The sequence below is a fragment of the Genypterus blacodes genome, unplaced genomic scaffold, assembly GCF_046128005.1.
Source record: "Genypterus blacodes isolate CSIRO-AG114 ecotype Tasmania unplaced genomic scaffold, CSIRO-AGI_Gbla_v1 ptg000044l_1, whole genome shotgun sequence".
Taxonomy (NCBI): Eukaryota; Metazoa; Chordata; class Actinopteri; order Ophidiiformes; family Ophidiidae; genus Genypterus; species Genypterus blacodes.
In genome coordinates, this window is record NW_027466857.1 from 1,663,961 (window position 1) to 1,682,562 (window position 18,602).

The 18,602-nt window shown below is 42.3% G+C and overlaps 1 protein-coding gene across 1 annotated transcript in view; it reads right to left on the reverse strand.

Moving 5' to 3' along the window:
- Positions 1 to 13,994, reverse strand: part of ppargc1b (peroxisome proliferator-activated receptor gamma, coactivator 1 beta) — a 69,981-nt gene extending 55,987 nt beyond the window's left edge. The window contains exon 1 of the mRNA XM_076148964.1: positions 13,902 to 13,994. Within this exon, the coding sequence (XP_076005079.1) occupies positions 13,902 to 13,982 (81 nt within the window). The 5' untranslated portion in view covers positions 13,983 to 13,994. The remainder of the gene's footprint in view (positions 1 to 13,901) is intronic.
- Positions 13,995 to 18,602: the final 4,608 nt, after the last annotated feature.

The following is an 18,602-nucleotide window of genomic DNA, read 5'->3' on the forward strand; positions in this document are numbered from 1 at the left end:
AGAGAGAGAGAGAGAGAGAGAGAGAGAGAGAGAGAGAGAGAGAGAGAGAGAGAGAGAGAGAGAGAGAGAGAGAGAGAGAGAGAGAGAGAGAGAGAGAGAGCGAGAGAGAGAGAGAGAGAGAGAGAGAGAACCCAACATTTGACTGACAAAACATCCAGCACTGTGTGTGTGTGTGTGTGTGTGTGTGTTTCAAACCAATGCTCACATCAAATGGAACAAAGTCAATGTGTGATAGAGAAAAGAAAGAGCAGAGCGAGAGAAAAGAATAATGTAAAGGGGGGTGGGGGAAGAGAGAGAGAGAGAGAGAGAGAAATTAAGTGAGACCCCTAGCCAATCACCATGTGAAAGGAAGGTGATCTAAGTTCAGGCCCTGCTGAGGGAAGCGTAGAGCTGAGGGAAAACATGAAAGAGAGAGAGAGAAAACACAGGAGCGTGCTGAGCTACGGAAGACTGAAAGGTATATGATGACAGGTGAGAAAGAGACAGAGAGGGATGTGAAGGGGGGACACACACACATACACAGCCTGTGGGTCTACTGCTGCTGTAATAGGCAGGCAGTGTCTTTATAAAGGGGAACTATAACAGATTTCCTTTTTCATTTAGGGTTTATTTTGCAAACACAAACCTGATCAACTATTCCACTTGCTGTGAACACTAGGTGAAAACAGGTGGTGTTTTAAGGAGCCATGTCTATGATTGGCCAGCTGCAACACCCACACAGATGTCCAAGCTTTGGCTTACTAGCTTCCCACTTCAGGGGTGTGTGTGGACGGTAAATTCACATCTGTATCGTGTGACATCAACATGTTACAGAAATGAAGGGCCCGTTTTACACTCTTCAACACAAACGCCAACCGTATTACACAATACAAGTGAACAGACACAAAAAAACATCTAAAGCCAACTTTAATGCAGATGACACACGCAACAATCAAACCAAAGTGAGCAGATCCAGGCATGTAAAGCGTGTGCACGGGCCTTTACCATACAGCGGCCAGCAGGAGGAGGAATACGCCGACGCTCATGTAAATATGGTGAGCTCCACCTTAAAACCAACAGCCCATTCAAACACATTTTCAGCCTTGATCTCCAAACACACTCATCAGCAAAGAATTCCGCCTAGTTCCCACATTGCACCAAGGCAGCGGCACGCCTCCTGTCAACACTGCCCCTGCCTTGTCTTAAGAATAGGGAAGGAATGAACAGGAATTTACTACACGACACAGCATCGAGGAGTGCGTCCAAGTTTTGCAAGACACCACATGCTTTGATATCTACTCAGATACTGTCAGACAGACAGACAGACAGTTGTTTGTTCAGATGTGTATATAATCCAAAAGCAACTGAACTAATTGTAACATCAAATTCATGGTGAGTCAAGATTTATAAATAGGACTGTCATGTGATCAGATTCTTCTTTTGTGCAGCGAAAAAATGGCAATAATGAGCAGAATTTTTCATTTTTGGCCTGTGTAAGGCAGGAAGCAATTATACACACTCATGCATGGAAAGGATGCGTCTAGTTACATAGGTGTGTGTGTGTGTCTGTAGCAGTAGATATAAATGAAAAGGCCTTAGCCTTTGCATGCTTGCGTAGTGTGTGAAATGCCATATCATTGGAAAGCTGAGCATGGTGGTCACGCAAGCCTGAGGAAGTAGGTCAATGAGATAGATAGAGAGAGAGAGATAGAGAGAGAGAGATAGAGAGAGAGAGAGAGAGAGAGAGAGAGAGAGAGAGAGAGAGAGAGAGAGAGATGAATGAGACTGAATGAGTGATGAATGGAGAGAAATAAGAGGGAAAGTTCAAGGCTGGTGATTAAGTGAACTAGGAAGAAAGAATACAAGGAAATAAATGAACAATGGAAATGTACCAGGTGAAGAGGATGAGTGTGTGTGCCTGTGTGTTTGTGTCCCAACGGGCAATAATGGCCTCACCCAGTGCTCTCTCTCTCTCTGCAATACAGGTAAGAGCTTGTTTGCTTGCTTTAAACTACAATCCCACGCATGCACGCACCCACACACACATACACACACACACACGCAGGCGCACACACACAATAACACCTTCAGACTTTCCATCTCTTAGCCCCCTGGAGCCGTCACTGGAATCAAACTCCACCCTAATGTGCTAATCATTACGAATTCTCTGTGAATCACATTATCAAGACAATACATCATAATATCAGCATTATTACATTTTGGACTCCAAAACAGTAGCAATTTATTATGTTTTGATGAGTAATTACAAAAGCAAGTGGTTATTAAGTTACTGTACGACTTGTAATTGATGATTCCTTGTATGTAGCTGATTCAGGGCTCTTGAGTCACAGCTGTTCTCACTCACATGGAGATGTGACATGCATCCTTAATTATGACTAACCAAAGGTCACATACAGGTCACACACACAAAGACAAGAGCTGTGACATGGATGATAACAAGAACTCTCTATTTATAACACAGTTTGAATGGCGATTATAACACACACACACACACACACACACGCACACACCATGGCATCTTTCATATAAGGAAATTAAGATTGTAATAATGTATGCAACCATATTCAATAACACTTCCCTTAGAATAAGCATTTACATGTGTAAAGATACATTCTCACTCGCATCAGTCTCTGCTTGCCTTCCCTTGCCACCTGGTTGCCATAGCTATATGTTGTGCTGAAATCAGTGTGTGTGTGTGTGTGTGTGCGTGCGCGTGTGTGTGTGTGTGGGTGTCTCCTGTCCTCAAAGCTGGTTACACCATGGAAGTTTTCCCTTCACCCTTTCTTTTGTGTACACTACATGTGCACATGCAAACACATACCAAAATCAAGGACAACACACACACACATGTATGAGGTATTTTGGGTTTAGAGTTAGGGTTAGATCAGGGCCTTTATGAACTATTATCCAGATCTTACACATAATATGCGTTAGATGGGCACTGTAAGGGCCACATACACACACGTAAGTGGGTTTTAATACTAAAATGAGTCTCTTCTGTAGTCAGACTTCAGACTTCAGAGGAGTTAAGCACACCTCAAGTTAGTTACAGACAACTCGCTCACCAAAACAGGGAAACTCTCGCAATAGCACTCTGGATGACACACACTTGTCAAGGGAATAAAGACATTTTTGAAAATGATCAAAAACAAATACTTGAGCTTATGTTTTGAGCCTAATGAACACAGTTAAGGGTGTGACGCTATCATCAGAGAGAGGAGGAGGAGTTATGAAGGTGAAATGCTGCTGCTTCAAGCACTCCTATAGAGGACGAGTTCAGAATCAAGTGGTTGGCTCTTTCCTAGTGGCCTGTTGTAACGTGAATACATGCGCTGCAGTTCAGCTGTCCTGGATTCAGGTCGCTGTCCCCCTACAGCTCCTATATCTCTTTCAACAAGGGAAATGCTACAAATGCTAAATGCTAAAAATAATAACAATACAAGGGAATCCAGCAGGCTGTCATGGTGAACAGATGCACTGTGTAATCCCTAACCTGATGGGGCACCAGTCCTAATCACACACTGTAATCACTCTGGACTAGTGGATTATATAAGGGACAGACACGAGTTAATGGTTTGCGGAAACGCAAACGCACATAATCTTCATAGACAAACAGCATATTTGTGTGCGAGCGTGCATCAGGTCTACACTGACTGACTGGTTATAGTGTTGGTGTCAGAAGAGTGATGATGTTTTCAGCTGTTTGGACATTTGCCCATCAGTGGTCCAGACATCTCTACAACTGGATCTATCTAAGGGGCGATGTCAGGGCGATCCCCCAGCCAAAACACTGGCACCACGTCAGCAGAGAGAGAGAGAGAGGCAGAGGCTGCTCGCTGTGTTTGAGCCAAAACCAATATGGAGAGCGTTCAGCACATTCTGGCTCCGCGCAGGCCTAATTCATCTCCCACGCTTTATCACAGCGCATCAGTGTCGAAGTCTCAATCTTTACAACCGCAGAAGAATCAAAGTACAATTTTTGAACAGTGGGAAAGAGTGTTCAGATCCAACGTTCTATAGTGATAGTGTTTTAAAACCACTTTTTTTACAGCCCTAAACAGCAGTGAAACACTATTGCTTAAGCTTTCGTGTGAACCACACTTTGTACAATAAATTGATAAGTGCACAAACACACAACATAAAAGGCCTGTGATCAAAGCACATAGAATTGGTGTACTTCATTATAATATGATTTAAAAACACCCAATCTTTTCCACACACCTGATCTAGTGAGTGCTGTGGTGCTGCTGGTACAGACTTGGAGGGATGGCCAACATCAGGCTCTGCATGACAGTGAGGGATCAGTGCAGCAGCATTCCTGTTTCTTTTTCTCATTTTAGGAAGCATCACAGCCCTCTGTACACTGTTTCTGCTTTAAAAAGAGACATCTCCCCTGTGGCTGCCCCGTGATAAATCAGGTAACAATGGAGGAGAGCCTTAAAGAAATAGGGCAGCCAGGCCATCACTGGGCAGCCACACGCTTTGCTACAGAGCCCCAAACAGCTCTGTGAGACTCGATTCCCTCTCCTCCAAACCCACTACACCTCCCTCAGGTGGTGTACAAAGCCCTGGCATGTATTGTGTGTTTAAGTGTGTGTGCATGTGCCACGAATGACAAACAGCCCTGTGCTCATGTTGCCACTATCAATACAGCCACAGCCTTCCTGTGATGAATACAAATTGGCTGCAAAGGGTAGCTAAGGACACAGGACGCACACAAACACATCTGCACTTCCACATACACACGCATTAAGCTGATACATGTCCACGTGCGTTCCCAGATCAAAGGAGTATGGCCAACGTGAGGAGGGATTAAGATGGGGAGTGTGTGTGGATCGTGTATCTATCGCCACCATGGAGGATGTAGCGACACACACAACCTACACCTGCTCGCACCGACGCATCAACACGCATGCGCCTGTAGCATTAGACACATTACAACATGCTGAGGGGGAGGAAGCAGCAGCAGAATGTGTCGGGGCCTTGAAGGATATACGTTGTACGATGTGAAAGGTCAAATGTTTGATCCCCAAATAGCCAGCTGAAGTGTCCATGAGCAGGCATTCAAAGAGAGCTACAAAGGTGAAGGGACACATCTGTCCGTATATATATCAGTGCTATCCCCAAGCAGCATATTCAAGATGAGCAGTACTTGTATATTTGGCCACTCCAACCATTACATTCATAACCAAAAAGGTATATAGTGATCACTGCAGTCTTTTATCTGCTTTTTCTGTGTAGTGTTGGATTCATAGCTTACATGTTCTAAGTGTAAAGATAAGCTGCTGTAGCCTAAGAAATTCAACAATCTAAAGGGGCAATCTCACTGCCGATCATGTGCTGAGTGAGTGAAAGATTTCCACTCAGCTTGTGTCTGCTGGATGAAATACAAATGACCGTCTACGACGTGCGCAGTGGATCCACAGATCAGTGTTCCAAAGATCAAACTAAGTGATTGTTCCTTCTGTAATAATGTGGATATTACAAATGTACCATCTCACAGTTGAAGATGCTTACAAAATGCCACAAAAGAATCCTTAAAGATGAAATAATGTACTTGAGAAAAGAAAGTCGAGTCATTTCTCACACGGCAAAACCCCAGAAATAAACTGTGTGTATGCTTGTGTGTGTTAATGAGCTGCGGCTACAAACAAGTTTCATTTTTGCATTGTAGCTGTGAGAGAGATGGAGGGGGTCAGCATCCGAGCCTCATGAGCACCAAGAGAGTGTTAAATGCTTAAATGGGAACATTCAGGGTGCGTTCAAAAGAAAAAGAGCCTGATATCCAAGGCAGATAAAACATGAAACTTAACCAGCTGTAAGGCCAGTCACAACACGTCTCAGCATAGAAACTTAGGGAGGGCAGAATGAAAACCAGGGTGGATATATTATGAGCTGTAACAACAGTGAATGGCAGTTACTGTAAAGCATAGTGTGTTTTGAAACCGCAGCCAGTAGAGAGGAAGTAGATGAAAGCAACACGTACATCTTTACATCCTGTTCCACTTTGATTCACAGTTTAAAACGCCAAACACCTTAAAATACAGTGATGCACCCAACAGGTTGTCAGATCAATGAACTAGGTGTACGGCACATGATCAATACCTAATGACAGTCATTGCTCACTTCTATCTGGGGTTTCTTTCTTCTTGTCCCATCTCCCTGCTCTGAATTTTAGACACACGACAATGCTATTGTGCTTGTTTGACACTTTACACGCCTGATTACGGCAATGTTGCTTCATTTGAGGGAAAGAGGAAAATCTTGCAATACTCAGGCAAGAGAGGATCACCAGTAGATTCTAGACTAAACAGATCAGAACTCCTGATCAGTATGTAGGTTGTTCTGTTGTTAAATGTGGTACGGATTTCTGTATTTCCCCTTTATTGTGTATAAAATAAATCAATACAATCATGCCATAGGAATTTGATGCACATTGTCAAAGTGTCAAAAAACTTGAGGTAGATGAAATTCACCCTGAAACCTTTCGATTGGTCCTTCCCTTCAGTAGCATGTTAACTGCAACATAGATGTACCATAACACCTGAACTGACTGCCTTACACACCTGGTTGGACTAACCCAACCCAAATGGGCTCTAAGACAGAGTGTGTTTGGCCAGCATCCATGTTTTGCAGTCAGCAGGTGTTGCCAGCTCAGGACTGACACAGCTGGCCAATCAGAACAGAGCATTGAAACGTTTGAAATGAAAAACAGTCTAATGTATGTGCAATGTCATGTCAAATGTTTGCTTCAATAAAAACAAATAGTTAAAAAAATAAAAAATAAATAAATGAAGACACAAAATCACAAACTTATCAAGGCGGGAATCTGTGGACGAATGATAGAAGATAATAATGCCACAATCCATAGCAAGCACTTTATGAATCTGCATGATATTATTAGTCACAGTGTGCGTGCGTGTGTGTGTGTGTGTGTGTGTGTGTGTGTGTGTGTGTGTGTGTGTGTGTGTGTGTGTGTGTGTGTGTGTGTGTGTGTGTGTGTGTGTGTGTGTGTGTGTGTAATGCCAAGTGGTTCTGAGCTAGCAGATGCCGAATCACCATGCAATTAATTATTGAGCTATCTCTCACCTGCATCAACCTGCATGCTAGTAAGCAACAACACCCATCACACACATAAATACACACTCCTACAAGGGACACACATGAACATGCTTATCACATGCACTTTAATATGCTTTCTCTAAAGGCTCACACACATGTCCCCGGGGGGATCGGCCTCTAAGCCGGATGGATGATGAGCCGCAGGGGGATTTTGGGAGGAAGTCCTATTCCCAGCGCTCACGATAAACACACACAGATCATCTGCTGCTGCAACTACTCATTATTTTCATCACTCATTCATCTTTTTCTTCAGTGTTTCGGTTCTGTGGGGCATTTGTATGTTCTTGCATATGCAGGTTAACTTTACAGGCGAAAGAGGGCCATATTTTTAGACTCAAAGCAGTCGAGGAAAACCTACGCCTGTGTACGTTCGGAGCTGATTGGGTGGAGTTCCTCAAAGAAATTTTCATTTCATTGATATGAACAGGAGAAGAGTGAGATTATTGAAAATCAAAACATCTTGGTGGCCATGATCATCAAATGTTTGTTACATAAATGACTACATGCACCAAATCCAACCACAATTACCTCAAACATACCAACATGCACTAACACACAGCACACACTGAGATTAGTCTGGCCCTGGTTGTTCTTTCTTAGTTCGTACACTCTACACTGGTTGTTAATGTTGTGATCCAACATACACACAAGCACACAGAGATCCTCCAGACACTGTGGTTTTCCACCACAGTAACCATCACTGATCAACACGGCTCCCAAAGCACAGGGTGAGGAATCACAGAGCATAGCTGTATCTGTTTCACTTCACCATTCACCTTCATGCACACTCTGCAATGTCAGCATCAACGTGACATTTTTTTGCAGGTGTAACTTTCACATTGCAAGACTGGTCAAGGTCCAAAAATGTTATGATATAATCGCAACAACTTTTACTCTTGCCTCCACCTCTCATTATATGACCCCGGGAATACACAGCTCCATCTATTGCCCTCTGACCTGCTTACTAATGGTAAGCCAGCAAATGGAAGCTAAATAAAGCAGCGGGTAAATCTCTTCAATGTAAATGACGTTATATAACAGTTGGCGGTTAAGCAACCAAAACTGATTCATTGTTTACAGCATGAACGGAACAATAACAGAATAACCAAATGTATTCAGTCTACATGCGAGTCAAACAGTATAAATATTCAGGAGGTATGAAAAATATGCAGTGGTACCAAAGGGGATCACGCGGTACCAGCTTTATGAGCAGATGCATACGCACTCCATAATCCCATTTCTGCATGCGTTTACTCCTGACTCCTCTGTGTGTAAGTATGTGTGTGAGCAGCTGACAGAGACAGGGGGACAGGTGAGTCACTGTAAGGCAGCAAGCTGAACACATGGCACTGCAGCACTGCAAATCACGACTCAGACAGAAGGAAAGCGCCGAAAAGAGCAAGAGTGGGAATGAAATGCAGAGAGTGGGAGTGCTCTGGGGGGTAATGATGCAGAATCCAAGAGAAAATGCAGGACATTGAAGAAATTAGCCAAACTCATTGGACCGAGACATTACATTTTTGGTCCCCAGTTTTCCTGTCTGTATGCCTGTCCGGCTGTCTGACAGGTTAATCTCCAATAACACCTGTGTCCATTACTCAGGAGTGACATTTCCGGCTACTTTATACACCTGTCTATCTGCTTACCAAGCTGCCTGTCTGCCTACCTGATTGTTGCCTACTGCTTTCTCTCTTTTTTACTTTCTACAGAGCATGGTCATGACTAGATAATATACTGTTTCCAATATTTCCAATATCAATGTACGTTTAATAGATTTATATCATACCACCAATAAGCAGAACCAGCAAAATGGCTTTATTATTGTTAATAAATCATTAGTAAGACATAATTAAAGATGCCATGTCATGAGTGCATTCTGGGTCACCTTGGAAACAAAACCTCCTATGGATGGTTGAGTGATAAAACTTCAGGATTACAGTTATAAACGTTATAGTCAGTAGAACAGTATAAACACGCTGCTTGAAAAATTAAGGGAACACTTAATCATCACAGTTTCACACCAAGTCAGTTCAACCGCAGGGATTTCAATCTGTTTATTTAGGAGGCAGAAATGATTGTGAATCAAAGTTTGGCGCAAATGAAACTGCCAACAGGTGCAATGGAGAGACAAAAGCAGGACAACCCCCAAAAAGGAAATGAATGGTTTAGCATGCGGTGGCCACAGACAGTTGCTCTTTCCTTATCTTCCCCACTGATTCTTCTCTAGTTCTGTGTTCTGCTAGTGTCCGTGTCACTACTGGTAGCATGAGGTGGTAGTTAAGATTGTGAGGCATGTACATCAGTAAAGATAATTTGCTCATCAACATAGGATGTGTGATTTAAGTGTTCCCTTAAATATTTTTCTGAGCAGTGTAGTTTGGTCTGGATATTCTGCATCTTTTCCAAAATGCAAGTGATCCAACTGTTCTGTCCCCATGAGGGATCTCCACAGGGACAGAACAGAACAATGCTGGATGCTGATAGAGGATTCACAATCTGGCAACGCAAATGTTGTTCTTGTGAATGGCTTATTAACTCTGTAGAAAATACAAATTTATTTAATATTACATACTCATCTAACCATATTTAAACTCTAACATGACACAGCATCATGTGACGAAATAGCATCATGAAGCATCATTGGATTTGTTAAGTAGCAGACTGTATAACCTCTGGAACTAAATCTGACAGGATCCCTAGACAGGCATGACTGAGAGATGACCTCCTGAAGAACACACACACACACACAAAAAGTGCTGACTGATAGTAGGAGCGCGTCTAGGGCTACACTGCGGCACAGTAATGGTTCAAAGCTTTATTAGATTTTCCATTTGTGTTGTGTCGGTGTTCTTCCTGATGTGCAATTTGCTTTTTACGCTCTTAAGAGGTGTTTTATCATGATTAGTCAACTTGATAATGTGTAAAATTAGTATATGGAGCTTTGGCAAAGCATATATCGAAGCAAGCAGACTTCGAATCTAGGGATAAGACATTTCTCCTCTTTATGGTTCCAAGTCTTTCCTACGTCCTAAGTTGTTTTAGTTGCCGATTGCACTTTCATGGTAGGATTTGGTTTCTGAATAATGGTAAGTTTCCTCCTACAGCAGCCGGTAGAGTAAGATAACTTTGACGCACTGTCAATGTACACTCTCATATATGGAAACCACCACACCACACGTGTAGTTGGCTTACTGACAACGTGAATGGTTAAGCAGACTAACTAACCAGCCCCATGGCTAATATTTTACCAGCGTGTTCCAGTGGCTGGTTGTATCTAGTTACAGCAGGACATGTAGGCTGATCTTCCCAAAGACAATCTCCTGGACCGGTCCAGACTGGCCATCAAAGCTGCTCAATGATTAGCACTAAAGTAGGTCTGGAATACCAACTGTGCATTTCTGTGTCTGAGTTTCATGACAAGTAGAACGCTTTGAAGGGATACAGTGACCCCTCCCAGGAGGCCATTTGGGGCTCTGCCACTCTTCGGCAACAGCTGACAAAATTTGTACTTTGACTTGATTGTCACAAATGAGGTTCCCCTACTGGGCTTCCAACTAGGAAACGTAAAGCATCCTGAGGGTTTTGCGTTTTTGATAATGGCGGCACTTCGGTTAAATAACCATACAATCACAACTGATGAACACGGGCTACAAGTTGATCAGATTAACAGAGCATTTTCCCGAAAATTTAATACAAAAGACAAATGTGTGCAGTGTGTTTCTGCAAAAACTGCGAATCGTCTCCATTCACCAATCAAAAAAAAAATGCCTTAAAGAGCAAACTACTTCCTGTGTAATTTCCATAAGCACAAATATGGGCTTAACATGGGATACGTGATGGTATTTTACATAAAAAAAAACAAAATCCAAATGAACACTCAATTCACCACTCGTTACTTCTCTCGAAAAGCTGGAATGTAGCAGTGTAGAAATGCAAGCTTGATTTGTTAAACATTAAAGAGTAAGGCACCAAGAGCATTAAAACCAGAGTATGTATGTGTGTGTGTGTGTGTGTGTGAGAGAGAGAGAGACAGAGAGAGGGGGGGGGATGACCCCAACTGCGCATATGGTTACAGTACAGAAGAGAGAGGCAGAGAATGTATGACATAGAAAGAGGAGGATGCAGTCACATGGTTGGAGGCAGGAGAGGGGGAGGGGCTGCCCGTCACTCGCCTACGTCACAGTTAACACCTCCCTACCCTCTCCACTACTACTCACATGACTGCAGCAACCCTGTTCTGTAACTCCAGTCACGAGGATAGAGTAGTATTACAATAACGAGCCGGTAGGGGCAAGAGACATTGAGAGAGACACAGAGAGAGAGAGAGAGAGAGAGAGAGAGAGAGAGAGAGAGAGAGAGAGAGAGAGAGAGAGAGAGAGAGAGAGAGAGAGAGAGAGAGAGAGAGAGAGAGAGAGAGAGAGAGAGAGAGAGAGAGAGAGAGCCCTAATAGCCCTGTGTAAATATTAACATTTTAGTAGTCTTTGTAGTATCGATAAGCTTATCAAAATTCGCATGAAGTTAGAGAGAGAAAGAATGGTTGAGCAAGCTTAGCTCAACCTGCGATCTGTTTCCTTGTATTCAAGCCATGATATACGCTATCTTTGTGTGTGTGTGTGTGAGATTGTGTGAGTTTGTCACTCAAGGACTTTGCAGCAATTGCATGAGAGCTGTAGGAAAAACACGTTAAGAGCTACACAAGCATGTTATTATGGGAATATGATCGTATAGCAATCCTACAAAAGAGTGTTTGGTGTGTGATATGTGCCAATAAGGCACATTACTCAGATACCTTAGGATCCTAAGTGTGTTATCAATTTATCATTGGCATTTAAAAGGACACAGCAACATTATGTTGATATGACCTCGCCATAGGTCATATCATCATAGGGTCATCTGGATGTATAACACCACTGTTTAAACTCGGAAATAGGAAGGAAAATGAAGATTGCTGCATTCATTAGGAGGCAACCTCCTCATTTCCCACTTCTTCTCCTTATTCCACATGATGCCCTTTGCATCTCCTTGTGTGAGTGCATGTGTTCCTGTCTGCACATGTTGCCAATGCACGTTGTAAATAGCCCACAACCTCCCTGGATCCCACCGCACACTGAATTAACCTGCTTAAGCTGCCACTCAGCTGTGACACAGCCCACCCACTCGCCCACCTTGGATGACCGTGAAACCGGAGCAATAACGATCACCACAGCACAATGTAACATCACACTGGAAGGATGTAAACACTGGGTGGTGGGGGGAGGGAGGAGGTCCTGTGTTTATTTGATAGGTTGACGTCTGTGATGTCATGTCTGTCAGGAGGTTTAGCGCCCATGCAGCCTCTTCTATCAGGTGGGAATTTCATGGCTATTCGCCAGACTCCGTTCGGAAAATGTGATTTTAACGTTTTTACAGACATTTCCGCAGTAGCACACACATGCAACGACTGATGGGTTGATGTGAAGAAGAGGGGTCCCCTGGTAAATTCGGTTGTCAGTTGTGATTCCAGCGGTCAGTCGATCAAAATAAAAGCCAAACTTCAGGAGCTGACCTACACTTCCTTCTCCCTTCTTAGGTATGCTGATGATGACGTGACCAACACCACATTTTATTTAAACCGGTGCAGCTTGGTGTTTGCCGAATTGAACCGATGGCCATCACAACGCGGTCACAACGGTGGTGGTTACGGTGGGGTGTGTGTTTGCCATAATAAATGCAACGCGATGTGACGCGTTGGCGTTGTTTTCAAATTCTGTGCAAAATTCCATCCGTGACAGAATCGTCGGTTTATTGATTGTCACCCCCCTCCAAACACACACACTCAACCTCCACCTATGTAAGCCAACCAGTCGTTTCGTAACCGCTGCCTCGACGTTACGCAAACGACTACTAACACGTAATTCGCACCAACTTTAGCATCTAAGCAAATCCCAGTGAATCGATCACACGTGGACCCTCCAAGACAATGACGTCCGATAAATTGATTAATCGTGAGAGATAACAGGAAATCGTGCGTGGGGCTTTTCGGTGCTTAACTTTGAAAACGCACCAAAGAGCCTGCAGAAATCCCCACTTTAAGCCCACAGTGATGGCAAGCAGCTTACATAGAGTCGACGCACAACATTACAAGGCGCTGATGTATGGCACTGTTAGCACAAACATGTACTTTATTCAACACCCACTTCGATTTTGACCAAAACACACAAATCGCAATATCCATCCACCCGATACAAGACATATACGTGCTGCTTTCTGTGAACATTAAGCGAGAAAGACCTGAAACCTGTGAATTGATTTTTATAAAGTCTAATAATCATAACAGTGCACAAGCAACGTTCATGTGTTCAGACGCGCACCACGTGTCCAAGGCGCCGGCACAAAAATTAAAACTTCCCGAAGAATGCGTCAAAAGTTTCCAAGCGCCCCTCTGCATACCAAATATTCCCTCAAAGCAGCAACACACCGCCAGCTCCTCCTTTACACAACGCCAAGAAAAGCATTTATTCGTATTAATTTGCTAAATCCTCTCATAGCTGATGACATTTCCTTCAATAACACGTGAAAGCCACACGTCAAGACAGACTACACATCCACATACACACACACACGCACGCACGCACTCACACCGACGCCGGTCGCGCTGAGCCGGGGAGATGCTGCTGACAAGCCGGGCGATAGGCTCGCATCAGCGGGGCATAGCGTGCGTTACGACCGGCGACGTGCAAAATGGCACCGCGACCCGGAAAGCCCGAAGTCCAGTGAATCCAAAGAGGCCCGAAGCTTACCTGGCTGTCGGAGTTTTCTGTCAGGTAATTGAAGACAAAGGACGAGAGTTCCTCATCTAATAGTGGAGCGCAGTCCGCCATCTTCTAGTGAATGAGGAAGCCGTTGAGCCAGAGCGGAGTATAGAGCTGGAGGAGGAGCAGTGCGGGAGGATGGCCAGCAGGGGGCGAGGATATCTGCTCCCCTGCATGTGCACACACAAACAAACCAGGCTAACACACGTGATTCTCCAACCTGAGGTCTGGGGACCTAGAGGGGTCCTTGAAGTGCTTTCTTGGGGACCCACGATAAAACTATGTAATAGTTATTCAGTTAAATGCTATTTCTTGCAATTACAGCATTGACATTGATATGGACAAAATTATTAAATTATTACACAGAACTGGGTCAATGCTACCTACACCTCAGCTGTGGAGAAGTGTTGTGGGGTAGCATGAACTTGACAGTAATGATATAGACACACAGTGTTGGGTGATTGTGCATTAACAGGAAAAACACAAAAATCAGTCATAGAAAAGCACATTTTGAAAATGTGAACTGAAAGTGTCCGAGTGTTCAATTCATTTTCATGTACTTTTTTAATGTTTCATTTGCATAAGATATGATCAAATAAAATAAGAAGATAAGACAAGTTAAGATTAGATAAGATTCTTAATTTGTCATGTTGCATGCAATTCATGCACAAATCACATGCAATTTAAGTTTTTCTTGCACCCCCTCTTACATATCACACACACAAACACATGCATTACAGAGGTGGTGCAGGGCAGCCATTTTTCTGCGCCCATGGAGCAGTTGGGGGTTCGGTGCCTTGCTCACTTGCACCTCGGCAGTGCTCTGGAGGCAGACTGGCAACTCACCAGCTACCAGTCCGCTTACTTGGTCCACATGGGGGACTCGAACCTCCGGTTCCCAGCTGTCCGGCCCAGCGGACTGAGCTACTGCCGCCCGCTAACCAAATTATAATAGTAGGAGACTTGTTAACGACATCATCACCCTACATCATCTTTAAGATTTTAAGATTTAAGATACTTTATTAATTGTCATTTGTCAAGAATTGGAGGTTATTTACTGCAATGTTGGACGATTAACAAAGATGTAAAGCCATGTGAACATGTACCAAAATGACACCTACAAACACAACCCATTGTCTATTCTTGTTCTTCCTCTTGTGGACGTCACCAGTACTGTCACAGCTCAGAGGTCCTCACAGAAATCCTTCTTCTCTGCATTGTAAAACCTCAAACATCACATCATGGATATTATCACTTATACCGGTGTATTGATCCTCTGCTCACCCCTGCATGCTGTACTCTTATTGGCAGCATCAAACTGTGTCTGCACATCCTCTGTTAATACTTCAGATCTTCTACATGCTGTTGTAGCTGACACAGGGATCTGCCTAATTTCCCCCTCAGTTCATCGTTTTGTTTGTCTATATAGCAGAGTCTCTCTATAGCTGCAGCAGTAAGGTACAGTGAGGGGACCTTTGTTGAGCGTTCACACTGGGTTTTTATTTCACTCAGTTGTCATGTCCTTACCACAGACTGCTGTGGGTACTTTTGTATGATAGCCACCCAATCTGAACATATAAAACACACTGGCCTTTTTTTACAAGGCAATTGTATTGTGTTTCCATTCATCATTAAATGTTTTATTTTCTTAGTCAAATCTTCATATGTCTGTGTGTCTCACTCTTCACATCTCTGCTTTTGTTTGTCCTGTCTGCACTATGGCACTCACACTATTTGTCAAGGCAGCAATCACAGGACCAATGCTGAGCTGCCACATCAGCTCCTGTCCAAACATTTCACCAAACTGTTCTTACCATATTTGAATATCAGACATTTTGAGGTCCGGATAAAAGCATCTTGCTTCTTGGGAGGGGCCACACCAGTGCACTCAATTACCATGAAAACTCACATACAAACACACACACACACACACACAGCTGCCAGGCAGACAGACAGACAGGAGATGTTTTCAAGTAATGTAGCCAAGTTTTGATTTTCACTCTAAGATAGTTATATATTTTTTATCATAAAAAGTTAGAAACAAGCGAGTTGGCATCAACCTTCCTTAGTGTGTGTTTGCTTAGGGCCTGCTCTCCAGGGGAAACTCTTTGGGTGAAAGACGACGTGTATCTGGCATATCACATTGTTTAAGGGTGGTTGGTTTTGGGAGGTGGTTATTGTTTCCATTGAAATATGGTCTATGAGTAGATTCTTCAGTGGTGTAGTGTTTGTCATGTTCCTACATTTCCACTTAATAAATATGGTTTTCTTGGCAACCACTAGAGCAACAAGGATTGTTCTGGCTGTTGTATTGGGACATTGAATTATTAATCACAGGGATGGAGAACTAGGAATGGGGATATGAGAGATTATATGAGTGATTGTGAAGTATTGTATGGGTGTGCAGTACCAAGTACAATGAAAATAAGTACAGTGTGTAATGTGTAGTAGTTTTGTTTTGTATGCAGTTTTTGTTCTGTGAGGTGTGTTCTATGAATTCATTTATACTGGATGAGTTGCATGTTGGAGTTCTAGGTCATGTTGAAAATGTTTTGACATATACAGGTGCATCTCAATAAATTAGAATATCGTGGAAAAGTTAATTCATTTCAGTAACTCAATTAAAAAAGTGAAACTCTAATATATTATAGATTACACACAAAGTGAAATATTTCAAGGCTTCATTTGTTTTTATTGTGATGATTATGGCTTACAGCTCATGAAAACCCCAAATTCAGTATCTCAGAAAATTTGAATATTGTGGAAAAAGTTCAATATTGTTGTCACACTCTAATCAGCTAATTAACTCAATTCACCTGATGAGGTTTCCTGAGCCTTTAAATTGTCTCTCAGTCTGGTTCAGTAGGCGACACAATCATGGGGAAGACTACAATATTTTAATATATTGTGATACACCTGTATGGTTCCAGAAGTCAGCATAGAGATAGAGTGATAGATTAGATTGCTATCTGTGTTTCTAGAGGAATGGTAGGTGTAGGAGCTAAGTGACTGTTTACTTTATATTTTCAAAGAATATTTTTAGGTGTTGACAATGTGTCATTGATGGGTTTTGTCAAGCTATTGTTGTTGGGTTGAGTGTTGAGTTTAGATTAGATTTTACATTTGTACTTGAGTTATTGAAGAAAGGGGCCATTGCAATGCCAAAGAACAGTGAATGCATTGCGCTGAATGAGGTGGTGCAGGTGAGTGACATCTCTGAGCTTGTTAGAATTAAGTGTGATAGTGCAATTCCTTCTCATTTGTCTGAACTCGTTTGAGTTGTTTGATTCACAGGCATTGATCAATTTGATGATAGTTTGTATCTGATTAGCTAAACAGTAAGGTGCTTTGAGACTGCCATGGTTCCTTGTGTTTTTGTAATGTTGTGTAATGATAGTTTATTCTTTTTATTTTTCCATTCAAATTTAGATATAGTGCCTATCCCAAGGGATGGGATTAAAGTAGAACTGGGACAATTTTGACAATTATATGAACATAAATATCATCTGCCTATAGGATGACCTTGTGTGTGTGGAATGGTTGAATTCCTGCAGTAAGACATTTTATGAATAGAAAATTCTAATTCCACACTTTTCTTGTTGCAGATGTTATTTGACTGATTTTTTTTTTTTTTTTTCAGATGCATCTCTGTAGAAGTTTGTTCATAAATTGTCATGGACTTGACATTCCTGGAAAGGTTTTGCCATGTGTTGCCATGCTGCCGTGTGACACAGGCTGTGTTGCCAAGGCTACACTGTTTTATTTTGTAGCAGGTATTTATTCAACCTCAATCACTATATGTACCACCTTTTAAGTTGTAGAATTGTATAGTCAAACAAATACAATAGGTGGATATTTTTGCAGATTATTCTAGCCAGAAACAACAAACAATAATAATAACTGGTGCTTGAATTGGAATATGTTCTTATCTAGAGTTTGGCCAAGGCAAAGGACCTGATCAAATGGGATCACACACTCTGTAGGCCGGGAAACTAAAGGTGTATCACCGTGCCTTAATCATTATTAAGATACTGGCACAGACCCAAGTGCAGGCAGCAACATTTTGCTGTTGCTAGTCAACTCAAAATCAGCTGTTGTCAGTCATTGAGCTAGCACAGTTGATGCCATTCGCTGATGCCATTGGTTAACTAAAGAAAAAAGTTCCAGTAATTTCTTTCCAAATGGAGGCCTTTTATTGCTATTTTCTGTTGGTAATGAAAGCTACCAATTGCCCACTTTCCAAAAAACGAAAAAGTTAAATATCAGTTTTGCAAGCTGAACATGGAAAATGGAAAAATATGTAAACTCGAATAAATGCAGATTTGCTTTTGCCTGCAAAAATGCTCTGTGTGATCAGCAGTTCCAGCAAAGATTCCAATTCCAATAACTGTCATCTGATAGACAATTTCCATTCATACTATAGTTTATTTTTTGTCTGTACTGTGATTAAGACCAAAATAAAAATGGCTTCTTCTGATTGTAACATTATATGTCTGAGTCAGTCAATACCATACAACAGCAGTAACTAGGTTCTAACTAATTGTGGTGTATAATAAAAGCTTTATTGATTCTAAATATGAATATAACACATACTGTTAAATCATGGATCTGTTGGATCTTTAAAATAGAAACTGAATAATATTAGAAATCACAACCAACAATCACTCACAAAAATCTTTCATTTTCACA